A 24,980-nucleotide genomic window follows, 5' to 3' on the forward strand; every position below is an offset into this window, starting at 1 on the left:
CTTCATAGAGACCAAGGCTAATGCAACTTACAACTTAATGGCAAATTCTGTTCAATGTATATCGATTAAATTGATCCTGCTTCTGGAGGAATCCATTCCTTCAGAAGTGGAACATTTCTTTGACACAAGGTAAGTTGATGTAATTCATTTAGTCAAAAGTATCAACCATATAAAAAGACTTTGTCAATACCACTCCAATCATACCTATAGTCTATATTCCTTGGAGAATACCTAATCTCATTTTGTTTAAATTCAAATTTTGTATAATTCTACTGAAAAGTAATCTTCACAGTGATGTTTACAGCTTCATTATATGTCAAGTACAATGCATTGCTAAACATTTCAGGAAAAAATTGGCCAGGTAAATTCCACATGCCATAAGGCTAGTAGCCAAACTGCTACTTAAAAGCTGTACTACTATATTAATCACACATATCAGATTTCCTAATTAGCTCGTTTTCTCTCTACCTGGTGCATCTTTGAAGAGGATTCATCTGTCTTCACTTGCGGCCGTGATGCAGCTTTTGCATTTTTGTCCTTACTGGGCCTATTGCTAGCACGGGATGCGCTCACCGCTGTGCTCATCATATACAGTATTTACACAACTTTATATACAATAACAGGTATCTGAAACAAATAGAAAATCAACTGAATGTTGTATGCTGATTGGACATAAATGTTGAAAAATTACTGTCATGAAAATATACACCATGTAATTTTGATCTGATACTACAATCATGCATTAAAAACCAATATACAATTATTAGAGTTACCATTCTTTTTTGAACTGACACTGTTATGTTTTCTCTCCTTGCAGTTTACACGTTTTGTTTCAAATTGGGTAGGTTTAATTGTTATGCATTAAAACATGCTAATCGGCTTGCTGTAGAAATGGTTAAAAAACCCTACCATATTACTGGTAAATGTTGGGATTTATTCCCTTATTTCGACATCACTTCATACAAGAATATAATAGTATCATCACAAACCATGTATACTCAATGTTTATCTGTCCGTCATTATCCTATCTCTCTTCTAAAATCACCTTAACAAACTATATGCATTTGGAGTCATGTTGTGGTTGTTTTCGAGAGTAACTTTGAGAATGGTACTGTTGTTAGTTGATATCACATATAATCTTAGTAGTCTTGGCTAGGGCCGTCAAAGTTGCAGAATTTTTACCAGGATTATCCAATCTTTGAAACATCATCCATATCCAGGTACTCAAAATAATCAAGAATGATTTTGTGCTTGGATAAAGTAGGGTAAAAAACTTAAAACTAAAAAAACACTTTATCCAAATAATGAAAATCTTACTTTTTCCTTTCATTACCCGACAGGTATAAATAGTAAACTAATATGTATATATCCCTCATGTTTACATTATTAGGGAAATATACATATTAGTTTACTAATACATGTTTACGCAAAGGTGACGCTGATCAACTAATCTTAAACAAGAAAAAGTGGTGGCCAGGATGAAATGTTACTGAAACAAATGTTGCTTGTAAACACATTTCAATAATATATCATTATTATCAACACACAAGGTGATTATGAACATTTCCTGAAACGTTATCTGTATAATCAGACTGTTGATACATGCTTTGAGTTCTCAATAAACCCAATACATATCTGGGTACACCTCAATTCAGGGCTGCAGGGCATTTGCCGTAGTCTACAGCGGTGAGATAAGTCCATATTTGATGGTGATGTGTCCAATTTATAATTTTTTATGATGAACGAAAACCCTACACTTTTGTTAAACAAATGTATCTAATGCACTTTTGATATAGTAACTATAGTAGTGGATTTTTTTTTGTAAAAACCAGATTACAGTAGCTGGTTCTCAACCCCGACAACCCTTTCCATGTTGCTACTGAAATTCAATCCATGAAGTATTTATGAAAGAAATTCCAAGTAATAGATAAGATCAAATATTAGAGATAAATTCAGTATATACAAGTCTATCTCAGCATTACAAATATTGTATGATGTTCGCGTTTGTGACAAGGGCATTGAAGTGCGATGTTCTGTGCGCAAGTAGCAGTTTTAAAAAGCGGCCTGTAACCAAATTTCCTTCATTTTCATATAAAGACTTTCACTGGAATCATCTCTTCTAAAATAAAACTGATTTTCACATCAACACGCGATATTTGTCGTCTAAACTTCGTCCGTTGTTTCTCGAGGGTGAGCAAATTCAGCAACACAAAACCATGCATGTCAACAGACTATAACGACAGATGATCTACCAGTAAAAACGTTACTTTTACCAGTAATATGTGCCCAAAGAGTGAAATATAACAAATAATTCTGCATAAAGTATTATACAATCAATAAGAGTGACTAGGTTTGCTGGATTTCGACGATTTGCTACGTAACAAAACACCTCGTTCGGCACCATGTGACGCCATGCTGGATTTCCTCATCAATTTTCTGAATATATTGGAACTGTTCTACGATATTTTCATAAGAAAGCTATGAATTTTCAAAACCATGATAAACTTATCTTTGGCAAATACTCAAAACAAATCATATCTTTGAATTAAATATAACGAAATACAGCAAATAGTCCGACCACATTCATTACCTAGGTCTGCTCTCACAATGGCATCGGGTCACGTGATTATACCTAGAATTCGCGCCGCCATATATAAAATTTCCGGAGATGACGTAATGAAGGAATCCCCCTTCACATACATAAAATAGACAGTTTTGATGGATATTGATTAGATGTGTTTCTGCAACAAAGATTATTCTATTAAATAAAATGAATTCTAGACAAAGTGCATGTGTCGTATAGGAGTATTTTGCTGAAAATACCCCTATTTCCGGTCAATCCTCCGAACGATTACGAATGTTAATGATATGTAAAGGGAAACAACTGCAAAAACGACAAGCGTGTACTTGCTAAAAAGACGAAGCATATTATGTCTGATCACTAGAGCATGATGTATTCCTGTGGTAAACAAATTAAGACATGCATGTCATTACGTGTTTGGCAGTGTTAATTTGTTTATACCATATACATTTCTGCACCATTGAAAAGCAAACATAAACCAAACGTTAAATACAAAAATATCACGCTTGATGTTAGATTCAAAGTATATATACTTATGGATACGAGCACTTGCTGTTTTTAATCAACTGATTCATCGTGTTTTTTCTATTATATACACCAGAAATTAATTGAAAGCCAAAAGGAACCAAGAACATTATCGTTATCAAACATGCAGGGCCCTTTTCTTGGTTGAAGGGATCAAGTTTGATAACAGACCTATCCATATAAACAGAACCCACAAATCTCAAAATTTATTTATTTGAATAATTTGTATCTGATAATTAAACTTCTCGGAAATTAAAATGACATTTAATTTCATTTTAGAGAGATTTATTAATCCGGCACACATGAGATGGAACTGATTGTTCAACTACTATCGGATCCTGATATCACAGTAGGTTGCATTCATGATACAACGAGACAATACCTATTTTAAACATATCCTTTTTTTTTTGTTTCAAAATTTGGCAAGCAAGAGAATTGGGCACAAGCCAAAATGACAACTTATTGAAGACCTCTCCTCCACAGTTTAATTCAACAAACAGCAAAATATGCGTTTTGTATTATAGAACGAGTTTTGAAATCAGAAGAGTGAAGGAAGAAAATACTTGTACACCATGTTATTCCCCCGCCTCACAAAAAAGAAAACGGCAAAATTGGTGTGTTAAATTTGAATGTGTAGAAGTACACAACTCGTCATTTCAGAATTTTGACACACAGCTTTTTGTTTACATGTAGTGTTAATTTTGATACTTTTTAATGTGTTTTTAATTTTTTTAATGCAATAACTTATTTATGTAACTGAGGTTTGACACCTATGTGTTGGGATAGTATTAACTTAAGTGATACTTTTAAATCGATTCGATCCCACATTTGTCTGTGACAAAATCAAAATATAATATATATATTTATGAAAAAACAATAATAAATTCTGTTGCGATTAGTCTAGACTTGAAACGTTAAGTGATTGGACTATAATCAGAGACATACGTCTCTGCTATAATGAAGACCGTTTTTGGACTCGCGTTCTACCGGCGAGTTTCCCTATAAGAGCCTCGATTTCTTGCAATCTGTTTGACTTGACATCTCAGGAAAATTATGTCCTTAATTTCTAATTCTTATTCTAGTTTTCTTTCCGCCTATAGAATATTACCATAATCTATAAGCTAATAATCTCAGGGAATATTCATTGAAAGACATTGATAAACGCCGAAAAATGTTTTTTTTTCTCTCTCTCGATGACATCACCAGACATACCTCGGACATGATAGATGTATATGAGAGAGTATGTTGACATATATAGGGATTATCAAGGTCTAAGCAGGGACGTATAACACAGTTTTATATGTTCTTGGTATCAGATGTCCCTTGCATTTTGCTAATTTGGTGAATAATTAAGCATTAACGAATAATTGGTACATGTCGCTTGTTAAAACTGAGCAGGTGTTATCACTACTATACTATATGATATAACAGGTGCTATTGTTACAATGAATAGGTGATATTATCAAATCGTTTTATTGGTACCACTAAATGTAGCTGCTGTCTCTGTTGAGCGGTTTTGAAATGCATTATTTAAACATTTCAATGAAACAGTACAAGCATTCGACTACACCGTAATATGGTTGACTGCCGACAATCATTGAATCATTTGGAAGCTTTCCCCTGTATTTTGAAATATGACATCTATCGTTGTCTTATTCTTGTTTGAGGTTTCAGCGTCAAGACAGTACCCCGAATTCAACTTATTTTTAATGGCTAGAAGCTGACACTATCTGCGTTTGACCTTGCTTTGCATAAAGAACGGACATTTTCAAATATTTTGCAAAATGAGATAAGGTATCAATAAAATAAATGAAAACAATGAAATAAAAACAGCTATCAGTTTTACATGTTATTGCCGAATATTTGTGAATGATAATGATAATACTTATTTTTGTCATTTGCATAGAAGCGTATACTCCGGATTTCTTACTGTGGGTTTATAGTTTAGAATGGTCTAGTCTCTTTTTACCTTCAAACGGAGGAGAGGACCAAATAAAAATGAGTGGGGTGTCAGCAGACTGGGAAAGGAAATTACAGACCATTCGGGCAAACATTGCAACAGGCAATATTGAAAAACTGTTTGGAGAAGAATATATCGTCATTGATCTCTTGAAAGTAATATAGAAATGTTTTAATACATATCAGTGGTATGGAACAACCATTTTTTGGTGATTATGATATGATCACAAGACATTCATGATTTCTGTCGTCTGCACATGTCTAGTTTTTTGTTACAATAATAAGGAAATTGATATTGTTTAGAAAATATTCATCTCTCATTACCCTTGATTTTCAAGCACTCTCTTGTATAAATACTGTGTCAAAGCTGTATGTCTGGTTTCAATTTTAAAATACATGGGAACATTGATTATTCTTTACCTGGCGGTGTTTTTTCTGTGTATATGTGCTCATATGTGCTTGATAGAAAGACATTGCACATTGTCATTGCTAGATAAACTGCATAGATCAAATTTAATGCAAATAGCTGGTATGTCAAAATATTTTGTTGCCACATTAAGGACTACAACCATCATCAGATGGTTGGCTTTTCAAATTGGTCTTTGTTTTTGCTTGGATGCCAGGTTATCCTAACATAGAAACTGAATTATTCACATCATAGAAAAACGAAAAATATCAAAGGCTCTTATAGCTAATCTTTCATGTATCTAAAAATTCAATAATTCTGATATTTTGTCTCACTTTGAGAACCGAAGAATCAAATATATTATTGTGGAACTTTTACAAATGATGTTAACATGAATTCATTATTTGCATTTTGATTTCCTAGGTCTTGTATGAAGACTCATTAGATGTGTCATCCAAGGTAGAGCTGCTTGTTTTGCTAGAGAGCTATGGTGGATATGGAGGAATACAGTCAAGCAGGTTTGTCTTATTTAAAGGACTGAAATTTGCTGTTTGTATATTAGTTTTTTATATGCCTGTCAGAATTGTGGACATGATGTAAAATGGTACAGCATGTCCATTCTTCCACCATAAACTTTTATTTGTGTTCTGATCTCCTCTATCAGACTTCAATCTCTTACAAACTTCCATTCTCTTTAGAGCTTGGCATGCTTCAAAACATCAAAACATCAAAACATATAGCACTCTGTTCCCTCCTGGCATTTTTACTCATAGATGTTTTTACCATTTCCATATTTATATTAGATTTAATGCAATAAATTATGAATATTTCTTTGGCATGGTATGGGCAAATATCATTCCACTTGTTCTAAAAGGGAATAATGTTATCATTGGTTGGTTGGTTGACAGGTTTTCCATCTCCGTGACTCCTCCTGTGTCTGGGTATTGTCTCACCAATGAATGTGGGATTTTACTTATTTGATTAGGAGCATCCTTTTGTTGATGCAAACACAATGCTACATTTCAGGAGAGAGTGAATAATCTTTTAAAGTATGTGGAAAAGATGCAATAGGGGGAATGAAGGAAAATTAATTTTGGAAGTATTTGTGTTAACATATAGAAGTCAAACTGCATGTTATATTATGGAAGGGCAGAATTAATTTTGTGATCACATTTGTCTGGTGTTGTGCAATTGTAAACAATTTTCGACTTCTTCTCAAAAAGCCCTGAATCAGTTTCATTGAAATTTTGCGGAAACTCCCCCTGGCCTAAGATGAACCAAAATATTCAACTTTAATATTATTTTGATAGAAAAATTAGCATTTTTGAGCATAACGTTTATTAATTATTTCCCATCTGAAACATCTTGGTAAGAATGATTAATATAGGATGACTGTTTTACTGGTATGCATGTATTGACACTGGCTTACTATTTTCATTGTCACAAATTCTTTTTCATGACATTTGAAAGATACTTAACCTTTAACCTTTATATGCAATATTGCTTATCTCAGGGCCACTAGGCCTCTCGGTAGATATGTGGGATGGATAACCATTATATATGTTCATTCAGTGTTGACCAGATTGTTGCTTCCTTGTTGGATGTGTTCCACCAGTACCATGGTAGAATTGATGGACAGTCCTTGTTCTTGGAGCAGCTTCTTCTGACCATTACTACACTGCTTATCCAGTATGACCAGCTGGTATGTTGACTATTTTTGTGAGATAGAAGAAAAAGATTATACAGGCAATATACTAGGCTATGAGACCAGGTAAAAATGTTAACTATGCTTTTAGAAATATAAATCGAAATTTGCCCAAGCAGATGTTAAAAAAGGCAGAAATGCCTGAACAGAATTATATATTTTATTCAAAATGATAATTAAAAAAAAGATATGGAAAAATGACAGTGCATTCTGAGCTTGCCTGTAGCCAAATTTTGTGCGAATATACAAAAATTTGAATGTGACCTGCACAGTTAAACTTTAGAAATAGATAGGAAACATATGAGAGACAAATGCTCCTCCTGCTACTTGTTTCAACAATTTTTATATGCCGGTCGAAAGACAGAATGTATTATGTTTTCACGCAGGCTGGCGGCCGCACATAAGTTTCCATTCAATAACTTGAATGATTTTTTTTACAGATTAATTTGAAACTTCACATGAAGATTTATTACCATAAAAGCCAGGTCAGATTTGATAACAAAAAATTTTCACCCATTATTTACAGAGTCATGGCCCTGGGTATGCTTGCAAAATAGGTTTCCGATCGATAACTTGTGAAATTTTTTACAGATTAATTGGAAACTTCACATGGATGTTTATTACCATAAAAGCCAGGTCAAGAGTGATAACCAAAATTTTTCGCCCATTATTTACAGAGTTATGGCCCTTGGTACATTTGAAAAATAGGTTTCCCCTCAATAATTTGAGTAATTTTTCATTTATTAATTTGAAACTTCATATGAAGGTTTATTCCTATGGATGAAACCTTTCTGCCAATTGTCAATGTCAGTTTGTATAAGAGTTGTCAGTAATCCTTCCTACGAATCAAAAATATCCTTTCCTACAAATCGTCTTAGCAGTTTTTGCACAAGCACTGTTAACTTTATAGAAATGCAGTAGATAATCTTGGAAATGAATTTTACAACCTAGAAACCATACTTATCTGCCTGAAATTCATCCAGTTACGGTTGCTCAAATTAGGACGGGCATATTTTGTAACACCTTGTTTTTACTTGTTTCTTTTTAATTTTTCGAGGATGGTGACCTCTTCAAACAGTCCTGTGATTCTATTATGAATGTTGCCACATCACCAAGCAATGTTTCTGACACCAAGAGACTCCGATCATGTGCTTGTCAATGCCTCATACAGTTTGAGGAATGGTTGCCTGTGAGTAAAGTGAATGTTTTAAATGTGAAGATTGCATACCTGTCACTTTACTTGGGAGCTACTGAGTTCAAAGTTCAAGCATCAAGGTCTTTTAAGTTCACACAATAACTGACCTTGATATATTTTCAAGATCAATGAACTGAGGTCAGATATGTTAAAAACCGTTTAGAATCATGCCAGCTTTTGAACAAAGGATATATAACACTCAGTGATGATTGAAGCTTTATTATGTTAATGTTCATGTGAGCAATACAGGCTTTCTGATCTTTTCGCTTTTTAAATTCTTAACATAGTATCATATCATGAAAATCTACACCTGATAAAATTTTGATGGTCATTGGTCATCATGAAAGATTCAAAGTTATTTAACACTACCATTTTTTATGAAGAAAGGAATACATATATATTCATTCGTTGTTTTAAAACAAATTTAATGCTTTAAGGGCTGTCTTTGGAAAGGAAAGGAAACACTTAGGAGGATTTTGAAATTGGAGCGATCAGATATATACCAAGACTACCTGCTGTTGATCGTCAAGGTGGTGGAAAATGCTATATGGTCAGTGTAGTAGTTGTATATCAGTGGCAGTGATTCATTATTGCTGAGTGAAAAATTTTAAAAATTGAAAGTTGTTGATAGCTTTAAATTTTCGAAATGTCAAAGGATTGATATATTTTGTGACTATCTTAAGAATAAGAGTTATTTTCATTACTTAAAAGTATGTGTATAGTTTCCAGTTTGACAAGTAGTATGGGATAGTTAAAATATCCTCTGTAAGGTACGTGTTATCAATGAATGATAGAGAGTTATCCTCTTAATCTTAGAAAATAAATGGAATCAAACAAGTGTTTTTATTTCTCATTTGAATTTTAGATTTAATGCTACAGCTGTATAATAGTTGTAAAAGACCTTGTATGCTTTCATTAACAGTTCCAATGGTAATGATTCACCAGACATGAACAGTGGTAATGGACATGTAAGTTTGAGAGAGAAAATGTATGGTAGTCCATATTGATAACCATGAAGTACAAAGCCACTGTTTTGTTTTGGCTTTCTGTATTTCTGACTGAATAGCATAATGTAACTCTTTTGTTTGATTGTCTTTAATTTACTTTTAACAAAAGAAAAGGCTCATTAAAAAAATTCAAGATGATTTGGGAAGGCATTTATTAATGATATGTCATTTAAACATCATTCTTACTAGGTAAATAGGAATGACTTAATAATTTTCAAGCTTTAGCTTCTATCAGTCTAAGAAATAGTATTGTCAAGTCTGGATGTTTGCAAGGTATACATACTACAAAATGTACCAGATTGCAGCAGGTGGTAAAGTAAATTTATGTTGTTCCCTAAAATTGGCTTAATAATCAATTTAGTGGTGAAATGGTCCATTAAATTGAAAAATTCAAAATGTTATTTTGTAAAGGTCCTTAACTTCATTCTCTGATGCAAACTATTTTTCATTGATAGAGATTGGATCGCCAGTTTTCATCTGACCCCCAGGAAATGCGCCAAATGGTATCCATGGTGATGGAAAATGTGGTAGTGCTTACACCAGGTGGACTATGGCATATTGTCTTGTCATTGATCAACTTCATTCATCATTTACCAGAGATGACTGCTATGGTACAGAATATTCAGGAAAATGTCCTCTTTATGAAATTGTGAAAATCTTCTCCTCCATGTAACTTGTTGTATAACTTTTATGACATGCCCCCAGCCATGTCACTTGTAAAAACTTTCTTCCCAAATAAATAAAGTCTTGTGTTAACATTTCCCTCCCAATATATTCTTACTTGTGAAAACTTGCTAAACCCCTGTATGTACTGTTTTGTGGAGAGTTGCTATCACTATGCTTGGCAACTTGCTGCAGTGATTTATATGTGAAGGAAATAATACCTGTTTAAAGGTAAAATTTTTAATGTAAGTTTTTCAGAAATCACAAAGTTTACTTTCTTGGTTTAAAAATCCATTATGTTTATTAGGAGTTTTTCAAGTTAAAATTTCACTCCAAAGTTTTCTTTCATCTTAAATGATGTTGTCATGTGAATAAATATTGTGTTTTTTAATGTTATAAACATTTATTCTTAGATATTCAAGCCACTGATGCTGCATCATATGGCCACCATGGATATTTGTATATTGCATCTAATTCTGTATCTACAGGTAACTACCTTTTATGATTTCTATCAATATTTGAAATGTTATTGTGAAGTATTTATACAATATTTGTGTAAAGGAAGTAAAAAACTTGAAAATCTGAAGACAATATATTTTTGAAATGTTGTTTATCAATTTGAGAAAAAGAACCCCTGAGAGAATTTCCTATGGAATATTGTAACTATAAATAGAAAATAAGTTTTTTTTGCAATAACTTCAGTTCCCTGTGGCCAATCAACCTCAAACTTTATACAGTTCTTCCTTACCAAAAGTGCTTGTTCGAGATTGCTTTCAAAGTTCGAAGGTCAAAGGTCAAGGTCACTGTTACTATAAATAGAACATTTGTTTCCTTACAATTACCTTACCAAAGGTACTTGCTTTGGATTACTTTTCAAGTAAAAAGGTCAAAAGTCAAGGTCATCGTAGCTGTAAAAAGAAAATTAGTTTTATGTGATTACTTGAATTTTCTTTGGACAATGAAACAATGCATTGCAAATGACATTTATTTCCTTGCTTTTACATCTGCACATTACAAGTATTGATACACATACACTGTACATACAAATTATTGCAAATTAACATTTTCATATCTTTAACTTTCTATAAAAAATTGGAATTGAAATAAAAACATTATATTATGTCAATAAGGAAAATCTATCCTCAGAATTTGGTTCCCTTTGACACTATACACCTAATCTGCAAGTTTACTCATCACATCTCAAACAAATGGACAAATTATATAAATACAATGAATACAATGAATATCTATGTCTATTGTTTCATAAATCTCCAGAAACCTTGCTGGGCAGGTGACACATCTGCTTCCATGCAATAAATACTGTAAAATCATTGATTTTTATAGGGGATTTATATTTGTTGAATTCACGGATACTCTTAATTGAAAAATAAATACATTCATGAAATGATACACAGATAAGTGTTGACATGAATTATAGTACATGTACAAGAAGATTTTGCAAGCCTGATTTATCCATGAAATCATGTGCTAAAGAAAATGTACGCTTTTTGGGAAACCATAGAATTTACAGAATGAAGTTAAAAATAAAACCCTTCTGTAAATCCATCTCTCCAACACAGCAGAAAGCCAAGTCAAAGTAACCAGAGTTATCTGATATCAAATTTAGAATAAATTGATATCATTGAAAGTGAAAGAATAGAATATCATTGTTAAGGATGTTTGAATTTATTTGTAGTTTTATAGCAATTGGTAAATTTCTTTATTTTCTTTTTGATTTGATTGAATTGGTATTGCATAAAAATGACTAAAAATGATATAAATTTTCTATTTTAATTCAATCAAAGAGAGAGTTTGAGAAGGAAGTGTTGATGGAAGGGGAAGAAAAACAGTTGATTCAGAGCCTCTTAACTTCTATCAATCATCCCTCATTGAGCCCTGCTCACAGACTTTTTGTGTGTCATTGGACTAGACATCATTCACTGGTAAGTATATCTGAGGTAGACATTATTATGTTGATATTGACCTCTGAGAATACTGTGATAGAAATTCAGTTAATGAGAACTTAATTGTGGTAGGGAGTTTTAAATGTGGAATCCTGATAGAAATGATCTGAAGATTGTCTCTTAGATAGGTTCCAATAGATATTTCATAGGTATTTACCTAGATAAATATAGCTTATCAAATTTGAAATAAAAGCTCAGATTTGATTAGAAATGTTGATGGATATTTTACATTTAGTTTGAAGTAGTCCTCCTTTACTTGACTGAAGCACATCCCATTTCATGGTAGAAAATGAGTGCAAAATTTCTAAATGTATTCCAGTCATGTGATGAAGGCAGTTACTTGTTACCTGCGGTGATGGCAGAGAAGTACCGGCTGTGCTTCTTCCCTAGTGTGTTTGATCCACCGGACTGTCAACTTGCCAAGCTCTGCCTTTTTAATCTGTGCTTCTCTCCTCTACCTGAAGAGCCAAGTGGTAAGTAGATGTTGTTATCACTTAGATATAATAGTACTGTGTATTTGCTTGATTTTGTAGATATGCACTTGAAATAAATGTCTACAAAGTAACTGTGCTACTATGTGATGAGAGTGATTTTTTCTTCAGAATTCATGATGCTGATGACAAGACGAGAAAACTTTTATCTCTGGATATTTACATACCACTTCAACCTTTTCTGAAATTGTTAAAACATAGTAATTATTTTAAAGCAGCATTGTTACTTTCCAATATCACATGCTCAGTTAACTTGTGAAAAGATCAAAACCTCTAATTTTTTGGGTGAAATTTATCAGTTTGGTATTTTTTAAAAAGATGTTTATCTTGGACACAGAGAGTGAAATGAAAACTGTGTTTGTAAGCATTCAAAAGAGATTGAAGGAATGAAACATAAACCATCCTGCAGACTGCCTGTTGTATAATAATGCTATTGAGATGAAAAAAATTGACATTTGATTTTTCACTTTCATCCATTGTTGAATAGTGAACTGTTGATTCAATAATCTAATCTCTTTCATTGACAATTGAAAAAAATGTTTTCTGAAGCTCACAAACATGGTTTTCAATGGCTGTGTTAGAAATAAAACATATTTTTAGATGAACTCTATTTTTACATGATAGTTGTTAAGTGAGATAGATATGCATGAATGTCTTAATGTCATTCCTGATATAGATAATGTAGTTTAAATTCACTTCTCGATGTTCTGAATTCATGATACCTAATGATGCAATACATCCAATTGGGTAATCATACACTAGACATCTTAGTATCTGTTTTCTGACCAACTACTTCTACATATCTTTATAAAATGTTCAGGTGTGGCAGCAGCATTGTTGCTAGGCAGTGTTGGATACCTTCACAAGTTGGTGTGGCACACAGGAAGTGATCGTGTGGCTGTAATTCTATTCCGTGCTCTATTTCACATGTATCAGCGGCACTGTAGCAAATCCTTCTCTCAAGATATTAATCGGTGGGTATATATAGCAACTGGATATTTAATGTTAATGTTCTTTACTAGTGCTTTTAAAAGCCTGAATTAATCTACAGCAGTACATTAAACTTGATTGAGTTGGATTAAAATCAGTGGTGTTTAGGAAAAAAAGCACTTTTTTGAGATGCCTTATTCACACATACATTGTACAGAGTTTCAAACTTCTGTTTTAAATTTTTGATTAATTTTAATGATACAAAACACCTGTACTTGCTATTTTAAATGACTGTGTGTATTAATAATTGTGTGAGAATTAATCACTTGTATGTATTTTATACAAAAGGGATTGGTTCATTGTATGGTTCTCAGTATTTCAGTTACCAGTGTGGCTTTGAAGGCTATAATTATACAGTATATTTGTTATACTCAAAATAGCAAGTACGTTTCATTGAAGATTGCTTTATTGACAAGCAGACAAAAGATCTGTGTAACAAGGAATGAGATGAAGTCACATGCAAATTCACCAAAATTTGACAGAGGATTGATGGAAATGCCAAAATACCACAATAAACCACCCTAATTTGTTGGAAAAAAAAAACCCCATCAAAATTTGCTGATGCCAAAATATTCAGATTTATGGTAATATTTTCTGTCTGTAATGATTTCAGGTTTCTCCGAGGCCTGATCTCTGGATTTCCTTACTTTATACCACATGCTTTAGACTTCATTGAGTGTTTGAGAAATACCACACCTGACAGGTGGGTACCTTCATGTCTTTATCTTTAGTGCTTTCATTTTAGGAATGTTTGAGCTGAACATTTTTGATGATGACAACTAAAGTTATGTAATAATCATTTGTTATGGAATTATGAATTCATTAGTATTTTGAATCTATTCAACTATAAAGTTTAAATACACTTCATTATGTAATTAGGTGAAAATGTATATTTTTGTGACTCCTTTTCATAGTGCATTCTAATTCTAGGATTTTTCCTTAAATGTTGCCAGTATTGGCAGATATCCTTTGCATTTTATCAGTGCTTTTATTTTAATATTGACAGAAATATGTTTTACTGCACTTATCTTTTCGTTATGGTGTGGTTATTTTTTTTTATTAGGAGGCGTTTAGTGTTATTTATGTATGTCCACTCCATTCCATTCTATCCTGTCCCATTGCATTGTGTCATGTTGTCTCCCATCACAACCCGTTGAAAATCTGTTGAATCTGATTTGATTCATATTTTTCCCATGGTATCATGACATCAAGTTCTACACCTTGTCAGATTCTAGATTGGAAGCATTCAGGTCTGAAACACATTTTCTTGTTTGATATGATCTGAGGCTGTTTTTCATAATCCTGGACTTTGTAGAACTAATAGATATAATTGTTAAACACATGAACTCTATAAAGTTTAAGGGAAACTTCTTTTGTTCTAATAAATACACACATTTTTAAATAGGATGAGATTACACAGAAACCTGTCTTTTTTTCTGACACCCAAATATTTAAAAATCCTGTGATATTTTACACCTATTTTGTAATGAATCATGCCAAATAAACCACCAGTTTATTTTGAGATCCTGCTTTGTTCTAGGTCGACATTATGAGCTATAGATCAAATAAGTTCTGTTGTTAATCATTTTAAAGTATAAATTATGAATCATTGAAATAATGAAAAACATGCATCTTTTCAATATTGGACAGCCCTGTTTACACAGAGATACTGAGTTTGCTCCACCATCAGATTGTGACCACACCAGAGGATCAGACTGCAGCCTACTTCTATTTCTACCTCCTGGTTATGAAAAGTGCTTCTCTGCATACAGAAATTGAGCCCAAGGTTAGTCAGTTTGAATCTTTCAGGAATGTAAAAATTAGGATCTTGCATCCTTAAAAGGTAATAATTCAATTCCCCTTGGTCCCCTATTGTGCAATGTCCCATTTTCAGACTGATCTGAAAAACAAGCTGGCCAGCAGGTGACCAATTTCGATTTTGACAGTTTGGAAATAGATCAATTTCATTTGTATATACCTCTTGGTCCCTAATAGTGCCCTTTTGAGTTTGGGACTGATTAGAAAAACAAAAATGGCTGACAGGAAAGGAAAGGAAAAGAATAGAAAAGATTCAACTTTAAAGAGTAATTAAAGATCAATCAATGGTCGGCACCAAGATACCACTAGGATCTCTTGTTATCCCTTTCCTACTAAAAAGCTTGTGTATTAGAGATCTGGTTGAACATATTTAGTTTGCATTTACACCATAGGGACATTTGTAATTCTACAGCTTTATAAGTGATTGTCTGTATAGTTAAGAGGCTTAGATCACACGCTGTGTTCGAGTTCAAAAGCTTGTGTAGAAGACATCACTTTATTGGACCCGTTGATAGATGTTTATATCAGAGGGTATGGTAACATAAAAAAAAAATGTAAAGGTGCAAAGGTCAAAAGTCATGCAAATCAATCACAACCTGATATAGTATTGCATCATTAAGAAAAAAAAGATTGTTGTTGTCATTGGTCAAGTTGAAAGGATCCAATTCTTGCAAGTTATTTCCTTTATTCAGATGTGTTATTATCAGGAGTTATTAAGATCTACTAACAAAAGTATATCTATATGAGTCCTTCTTCCTTATCACAGTCATAAATCATTCATCTTATTTAAAGAATGTTTATTTTCTAGTCCACTGTGAAGTTTCTGAGCTACTTGGCAAACCATTCTATCATGATAGATGATGGCAGCTGGTTACTTGGTAATGGAATCTTGTCTGTTGTTCAAAATCTACTTATATGTCATGGAACAGAGGACCTCTACCATGGTAAGTTTTTATCACTTATGCACAGAAATTGTTAAGAAAGACTTGAAAGTTAGAAACACACTGCAAATTAATTGTGAAGTGGTGTAAGGTTACCTACCAAAGGAGCATGCGAGTATTTCTTTAGAAAAGGCATCCCTCCAAAGTCAACTTCTTAATAATTAAGAGGTCAAGGGTCATGATATTGGGCCTGTAGCATGCTAGAATGAAGAACTGCTATGTTGTTCAGCTAGTGACCTTTATCACTTTCAAAGTCACAGGGATCAAATGTGTTAGAATCTTCAAATAGCCATGCTTTGAAAATTGAGAATTGAATGTCATTATTTTACCTTTAATTCAATGTATGTAAAGAAAGGGTGTGGTGTTTGGGATGAAGATGAAAGTTACTGAAATAAGTTCTTTAAATAATATTGCCTCTTTATAATAAACTCATTTAATATCATGATGTCTTACATGTCTCTTCACATTAAAATAAGTATAGAATTAAATGATGTAAGAAAACATCACACATTTACAACTGGTATAAGTTATGACAAGACTATACTTTTATGAAATCCTAACGCCCATTTGTTTGATCAAAGTAAAATATACATATTTAAAGCTTTACCATTTTTAGTGTTGTTCCAAATTAAGTTCATATCTTGAGAAGTTCTCAACAGATATGGCTCATATTTACACCATAGTATCATACCATCAAGTTCCACATCTTGTTGTATTGAGATTGTCATTGGTCAAGGTGAAACAGTCACATTTAACAGCTCCTGCCACTGAGCATTGATACCTATATGGTTGACTGCAGGATCATTTATTTCTTACAGGCATTTTCTAGGCTCAGATATGTTATTGATTGTTAGAATCAAATGACTAAAACATTTTTAGGTTTTGATTTTTATTTGAAATGTGTTGAGAGGTAAGAGAGTTTTAGCCCGTCATCCTCAGATTCTGGGATATCCAACTGTCCATGTCTGAAAATGTCCATATTTTATCATTTTTGAGACAATATTCCTTACCACTATTCTTGGGGATTCTTCAGTTGTTTCTGCCTAAATTGAACTCTTTGATAGAACATACTGCTGGTGATTTGTAAAAATACTTTTTAATACCTTGTTTTTGGTTGTAATCAATCTCTTTGTTGACAGCTGTAGGTGACTTGCTGTTCTACATGATGACATGTTACCGAGATATAGATGTTCGTGATAAATCCTTGTTCCTTTATGCCTTGGTCACCTCCTCTACTGATGACAAGGTATGGAACTCAACATGTAAAGGCATTGAAGATTTCATCTGGTGCTTGTTCACTTGATTATGTGTCATATGTTATTTGCTACAGTAGCTGTTTTTCATAAAATTGTCATATTTATTTCCCTGCAGTAATTTCTTTGTTGATAATGCATGTTGTGAATTTAAAATGTATATATATATCCCAATGTTTCTAGTTTGGTAAACATTACAGTAATTGCAAAATCAGTTGTCTAGTCTGTCCAGGTGGTATATAGTGCTCTGTAAACACAGGTTGTAGTGAGCTTCAACTCAATGTCAAAGGTCAGATTTCAATAAATCTAGTTCAAAATATAGCTTTTAAAGATATGTGGATTAAAAAATTAACCATACGTTGATCTGCATCTTCATCAGGAAATTGTTGATTGCACCATAAATAAGACACTGTTACAGATTTTACCATCTTAATAAGATTAAAATGCATGAGTTAATTACCAGACAACCACTTACTGGGAGATTTATAATTTTCTTGTGAGTGACTTTACACATGATTTCACCTACAGATCAGAGGACTCCTGCAAACTATGTCCAGTGCTCAAAGTGTCCATGAGGCATTGTCAACAATACTTCCTGGTATGTTGTTTATTTCTCTGTGCATATCATTATCTTCATACAAAGATAATAAGATAATGATCATAACCAATGTAAAATGTGCAAAAGAACCAATATTTTGATTCAGTATAGCGAGTTATAAAATATCCTTGACAACTAAGAAAATGTTTGCTTGAACATAAATACAAAGACGGTAGTTGTTTATATGCCATTTATATTAAAGTTAAATGTTATTAGTACAAAGTTTTCTTTTTGTATGTATATTGAACTTGATCATGATACAATTAACTGAAATCTAATTACCATTAATTTATCTATGAAGCCTAAAACAAGAAGTACTTGTGCAAGTGGATGTTGATTAATTTTAGTGAAAATATGGCAGTTTAATTTTTGGAATGGATGCGTTTTAACTTTCTTAAGTCGCCCTTTAAATGTGAGAACTATTTATATATTATAGGTGCATTAGATAAGAACAAAGGCCAGATTATGGTTTTGGATACTCCAATCTTCTCATTAGACAGGTAAGTAGAGAGAGGGAAAAAAATGTTGGAGATGTAGTGGTAAGAGGGAACAATCTTTCACCAAATCTCAATTTAGGTAGAGATGCTAAATGGGTGAAACTGAATCCCAGTCACTCATTGGCTGATTTAGTTGTGTGAGTCTTTGTTATAAGCTGAACAGTATGAAATATTTGTGTTAATTATAAAATAAAAAAAAAATAAACATAATGACATAAGGAGATTGTAACCCCAGCAGAAATGTTGGTGAACAGCTAGCACACATATGTATTACCCAATACTCTGAATAAAATTAATGATTCAGTGACTGTACAGCTCTGGATGTCCTGATACACTGTATTTAGATGGTGTGGCTGGGAATATTCCCACCAATTTCACCTGTCCAAATTGACCACAGGAGAGATATTTTAATGCTAACAACAGTTTTAAAAGTCATTAGAATGAGTTCTTATAAGGCACAGAACAGCCAGAAATTTTGCAACTTGGATTGAATATGCCTTTAAAAGAAACCATTATACTATAATGCAAAACAAAGTTTTGTGACATAAATAAAAGATTTAAATGTTACAAAATTAATCTTACATCTTATCCCAACAGGAAAGATATCAAAGCAGAAATAGACAAATCAGCATTAATAGATGTACAGTCAGAAGTTAATGGTAAGTCATCTGTTTTCTTGTAGACTTCAAAAGCTTCCATCAACAAATTTCAGATTAGCCAAATGGATTTTAAGATTTACGTAGAGCTTAGACACCAAATGCAGTAATGAAATATACATGCAAAGTTAAGAACATCTGTGACAGGTATATTCTACATAATCCCTTCTCCTCTCAGTATGCAAGTTCATTGTATTTTTTTTTACTTGTCCAGACACCTTTGAAGACTATATACAGAGACTACAGAAATGCTCCACCATTCTCACCGCCTCATATAGCTTGTCACTGGTTAGTCTCATTAATATCTTGGGCAAAATGTTGCAACAAATGTCAAATCTATCTGGTTATTTAGAACATCAAAAGTTCATTTTAATGTAGTCATTAAGAAAGATAATTTCCTCAAGCCAATATTGATGATATTCAACAATAATAATAGTTATACTTTATCAAGAGCATGAAAAATTAGTTTCTTTTAAAGTAACGTTTTGTCTTGAAAAATGTGTACATATATGAAATGAATTTTGTGAATGACAATCATATTACAGACTAAAGACAATCTTGAGAAAGTATATGCAGTGACTGTCCATATAGAAACAGCTGATACATTGGAAAAAGTCAAAGGTAAAACATTTTGTAAAGAACTATGTAGGAATACTGAGAAAGACACATGCTTAACTTCCTGAGAAATGGCAAAAACTAAGTTTTTTCATCAAGATGGTCTGCTGTTGGCATCTTAACCATTATGTTGTTCTGATTAGTCTCAAAATGAATCGTAAAAACTAGGTGCCAAGGGGAACCCAATGGTTAATAAAAAATTTGAGAAACTTTTCAGGAAATACACTGTAAATGCACTTAATTGGGTGCAAACTGATTTTAGTGTTATCATTTTGTGACAGATTAACACACTGATGCCTGCAGAAACTGCAATTAGTACAGTTATATTTTAGTAGAAAACTTTCAGTATGAAAAGTGGTGAAATAAATACCTGGTAGGTATGTTAACAGTGATTATAAAAAAGAATTTTTTAAGGAAGAATGGAAATCATTTATTATATTCACGTTTTATCATAACTCTTTGTTGTTAGATAAAAAATTATGATTTGTATATGCTCAGATCTATCTATTCAACTGTATTTCAGACCTACACATTTCCAGATTAAAGAAGAGAGGTAATGTATCAAAAACAGTTTTTTTTCATATCATCCAAGATGAACTCTGATGGATTATTATTAAAAATATTATTTTTAGTCTCAGATATCAGGAAATCTGTAACCCCCAGATCCTGTGGAGAATGGGTAAATTTAAGAAATGTAAAGAAATGATTTGTTTTGGTTTGCTCTCAAGGGTAAATTTATGAAATGTAAAGAAATGATTTGTTTTGGTTTGCTCACAACTGAAAGTAATTAATTTCTAAGATAATTAGCATGGGTCATTTGCATTGATTGTAAGATACTTGGTATCTTCTTCCTATGAACACTCCCTCTTGGCCCATATGATGGGACTAAAAGAGATGGTTAATATACATACATAAGCTAAAACTTGTGAGTCATCATATAAATCAATTAAATAGACTTCACTATATTGTCATGGAAATCATTGTGGGTATCAAAAGGGGAAAAAATGTATATTCAGTCATTTTTTGACTTCATAATTAAAGAAAAAAAATGTAAATTTTAGTTCTCATTTTCAGATTGTCACCAAGTAACACTCACTATGTCGCCAATAAAACCACTTCCTTGTCCTTGTCAGGTTTGGTAAGTCACATGTCCCGTTATAATTATTACTGTGTTATTGCTTCCAGTCCAGAACTCACTGATTTATTAAAGACCAAATATGACTTCTACACTGATTTGGCAATAAAGACAGACTTTTGTGTAATTGAAAGGTGTGACCTTAGCTAGGATACAGGAGTAAGATCCAAGATTTTAAATAAGAGATATTTTCTTTATGAATTCCCCCATCATTATGTACCGATATATTGAAAAATTGACTTCATGATTTCAAAGATATTGTTCAAAACTATAAATATTTTTTTGGTACAACAGAGGTCTATATCTATGTAATTCTTTGAAATTATATACATTTGTCTGCAGGATTGAGTTTCTGGAAGGAAAGCAGACTTATAAGTGCCAGACTGATGCTGTGATCTTGACATTGGATGATTTCATGCTACCTCTACAGACCGACCTGTCAGCGGGTGGGGCCAATGATCTATTTGACCTTATATGGCAGTGGTGTACAAATAACAATAACCAAGATGATGGGTGAGATTGTCACATATATTTATTGAAAGGTCATTGCCCGAGTGGCAGAAATCTGCTATGCTTTTGTTTGCAAATTTATACCTAAAACAGGATCATGCTAATACCTGGTACATGTGGCTGATGGTAGAGAAATAAGAATGGAAATTGAACAGTAAATAATGTATTATGCGTGAAGGCTTGCTTTATGCATCATGGCATGAATATTCCATCACTCCTGCATCAGTTTCATTTAGGAAACATGGGATTCTCCTCCCAACAACTATGTGTGTTATATAAACAAAATGAAATGTGGCCACAAATTCACTGTAAAGTAAGGCAAAGGGATGCATAATATCCTAAAGGGGTTAGAAGAGTAAATTAAAGTCTTCATGTCTGGATGGTAACAAGTTTAGCTTTGAGGAAAATGTCTATTATGGATAGTTGTCTAGCTGGAGCAGAGCCAATATTTGCTGTAGTCAGAACTGAAGCAGCTCCATTTGCTGTCTTCTACCTTTCACTGGCCTTTCTAATGCTGGTCTGAATTATCAGTCTCTTAATAAACTATTCATTTACAGTAAACTCTCCCAATGAATTGGACAACTGCTACTGTCAGCCATTTGTTTGGTGTTTATAAACTACAGTAACTTGACTGCTCTTGCTACTACATGTATTTGAAATTGTTACAGGGATAAATCTTAGTAGTTCTGGGCACAGTAGGAATTTAAAATCTTTTTCTTATTTATGACCATTGGATTACCAAATGCCATATTAATGTGAAAATAATTACTTTCACTACTGTGGAAAACACTTATTTTCCATTTGGTTTTATTTTTATTAGCCCACAAACTGTTATTCAAATCATTCTGCATCCGTGGTCCACCGTCCATTCGTAAACAGTTTTTCTTATTTCTTGAGGAGTACTGAATAGATCTTTCTCAAATTACATGTGTATGCTCCATGTGATCTCTAGTTATGCATGTTTGATTTTGGGACTGATCATAAAATAAAATGGCTGACCTTGGATTTTTTCAATGAAGTTCGTTATCGCTATTTCTTGAAAAAGTAAGAGATGGATATCTCTCAAATTTCATATGTAGGCTCCCCTTGGTCTCTTGTTGTGCCCATACTATTTTGGGACTGATCCAAAAAAACAAAATGGCCAAAAAGCAGCCATCTTGGATTTTGACTTTGAAAGTTTGTTATTGTTATTTCTTGAGAAGTACAGCATGGATCTTTCTTAAATTTCTTACGTAGGTTCAGTTTAGTCCCTAGTTGTGCCCATTCAATTTTGGATCTGATCAGGAAAACAAAATGGCATAAAAGTAGCCATCTTGTTTTTTTTAAACAGTTTGTTACCGATCTTTCTTGTAAACAAGTTTACCCCAATTTTTAGTTCACTAGGTTCAATGATTTTTTTTACTTTTTATATTTTTATTTTGATAGAAATAACCAAGGCATTGAATCTGTCAAAGTTCTCCACATGTCGCTGTTCGAGTTCAAGCAAAGAACCAGTCAGAAGCTACACCATTATAAAGTATTGGAAACTGATAACAAAGGTAATGACAGTCATTGTTGATATTACTGATTTTAAGCATATGTAGTTAAGATACTGAGTAAAGATATGGTTTTGCATATTTGTACAAATCATCCAGTTTTCTACAAGAATCTAATACTTCAAGAAAATAATTTTGAAATCTGAGAATTGTGAAATTAATTCAGAAGTTTTCACACATCGTCTCCTTAAAGAAATTGTGAGTTTTGTGGTAAAAACTGTATTTTTCTTGTCAACAGTAACAATTTAAAAACTGCTTTATTGAAATCAGAATATTTTACAATTTTTCTTTCTTGCTATATTGATGCTTTTTGTTTTAATCCAATTCTGGTCTCATAAAATGGCATTTACTTTATTTACAGATTCTTCGTCAGTATTGAAGTTTGCGATGTTCCTTCCAACACAGTATCATTTGTTGCTGAGCTGTTGTGAAACGAATGATAACATTTGTGTCTCCATTGCAACAGATTTTTACCCCATTTTGCCCTATGTTGATGAATTCCTTACAAAACTTTGAAATTTTCTCAGTACAAATGAGATTGAAATGAGTGCAGAGTTAATTAAAACTTATATATACATTGTTTAACATATTTGATAATTTTAAGATAAAAACAAACTTCCACTGACAATACAGTGTACCTGGTCAAATGAAGATGGAACTCAAATTGTACTGATACTGCTTAATATATAGAATTTTCTGTGTGTACTGAAAACGGTTTTAATTTCTTCTACCAAAAAATTAAAAAAAAAAACATTGTGCCAATGTGCATTCAAGTAGATCATGCAAAACAATTTCCAATTTCCAAAGCAGAAATGAAAAATTAGAACTTGATATCTGTTTTGTAAATGGCTGTGTGGTTGTGCAACACAATTTTGAATAAAATTATTCGGTGAATTACAGCCCCCAACCAAAACACTACCTTACCATGGTGAATCCATCCATCAAGTATGAAGTTCAGGTGACAAGAAAGGCAGGAGATGGGGCCTGGACATACTTTTAATTTGATGTAGGTGAAAGGTCAAACTATAGGTCAGGGTGACCTACTACTGATTCCTAACACACTACCTCATCAACATAAACAGATACCCTTGAAGTGACAAGTAATGTAATTCAGGGACTAGTGAATCAATTTTCCATGATAAAATTTGGATTTTCAGGGAAACATGAGTGCTCATCTAATAACAATGGCAGAGAAATATTTTGATAATATATATTCATTAAAGGAGTATCGTTATAGCAAAGCAGTGCTGACATTGTATAATTTTAACACATTCTTTACTCAATTATTTTTCATCAAAACTCATATTAAGGTCTTTTGACATAAATTCTGGAGACTTTTAAGTAAAGGAGATTTATCTCAAATCAAATATGCATCACAGTAACATATATTTGGAATTTTATTGACTTTGTAAGAATGATACAGAAGCTAGAATTTTACTATTTACTATGGCTGCCACTCCTATTTTCTGGTTGAATGTGGTCCATTGAAATTTGTCTTACAAGCCACAGAGGGAGATAGACAGATTGATGTAAATTATTATAGAAAGTTGTTAATGTTATAACAGGTCATATGTTACTGTTTTAAATTTGATTGTACAAGGTAACAGTCACAGTGTATAAATCTATTTGTATGAAAGGGTAGTGCAATAAAACAATTATACATTATACTGAATTTCTGATTATTGTTAATATTCTAATGCATTCCTGATATAAATCCAAAGCAGCTAGAGTATAGCAAGGTTTCTCTTCAATAATTAGTGTATATTTTTAGGCAGTCTGATTCAAAGGTAGTCATTGTGTTTAGATGATCATCTTTTCACCATTTAGATTAAGCTAAAAAATGTCATTGGTTCTGAACAAGTGTTGCTTTTATTTGAATGTCAGAAATCTAAGATGACAATGTTAAGGAAAAGATGCTGAAAAGTGTAAGTGTACA

General features: G+C 32.6%; 2 protein-coding genes across 7 annotated transcripts in view; one reads left to right on the plus strand and one right to left on the minus strand.

Moving 5' to 3' along the window:
* The window catches only part of LOC132544212 (ubiquitin-associated protein 2-like), a 39,653-nt gene extending 37,024 nt beyond the window's left edge, over positions 1-2,629 (minus strand). For all 6 annotated transcript variants that reach the window (XM_060207783.1, XM_060207786.1, XM_060207785.1 and 3 more), the window contains exons 1-2: positions 2,591-2,629; positions 469-627 (exon numbers count right to left, since the gene is read on the minus strand). In XM_060207783.1, the coding sequence (XP_060063766.1) occupies positions 469-588 (120 nt within the window). In that variant the 5' untranslated portion in view covers positions 589-627; positions 2,591-2,629. The remainder of the gene's footprint in view (positions 1-468; positions 628-2,590) is intronic.
* A 2,475-nt stretch (positions 2,630-5,104) lies between these two features.
* Positions 5,105-24,709, plus strand: LOC132544130 (AP-5 complex subunit beta-1-like). Its single transcript, XM_060207701.1, has 25 exons — positions 5,105-5,221; positions 5,895-5,989; positions 7,044-7,173; positions 8,234-8,365; positions 8,809-8,921; positions 9,294-9,339; positions 9,834-9,989; positions 10,455-10,529; positions 11,847-11,984; positions 12,325-12,478; positions 13,317-13,470; positions 14,100-14,189; positions 15,137-15,272; positions 16,113-16,248; positions 17,385-17,491; positions 18,027-18,096; positions 18,533-18,596; positions 19,191-19,252; positions 19,464-19,537; positions 19,795-19,870; positions 20,388-20,417; positions 20,939-21,002; positions 21,342-21,512; positions 22,935-23,047; positions 23,406-24,709. Exons 1-25 carry the CDS (start codon positions 5,105-5,107, stop codon positions 23,558-23,560), a joined length of 2,658 nt encoding a protein of 885 aa, XP_060063684.1. The 3' UTR covers positions 23,561-24,709.
* The last annotated feature ends 271 nt before the right edge of the window (positions 24,710-24,980 follow it).

The sequence above is a fragment of the Ylistrum balloti genome, unplaced genomic scaffold, assembly GCF_031769215.1.
Source record: "Ylistrum balloti isolate Yb309-2 unplaced genomic scaffold, AGI_CSIRO_Ybal_v1 Utg369782, whole genome shotgun sequence".
In the NCBI taxonomy this organism is placed as follows: domain Eukaryota; kingdom Metazoa; phylum Mollusca; class Bivalvia; order Pectinida; family Pectinidae; genus Ylistrum; species Ylistrum balloti.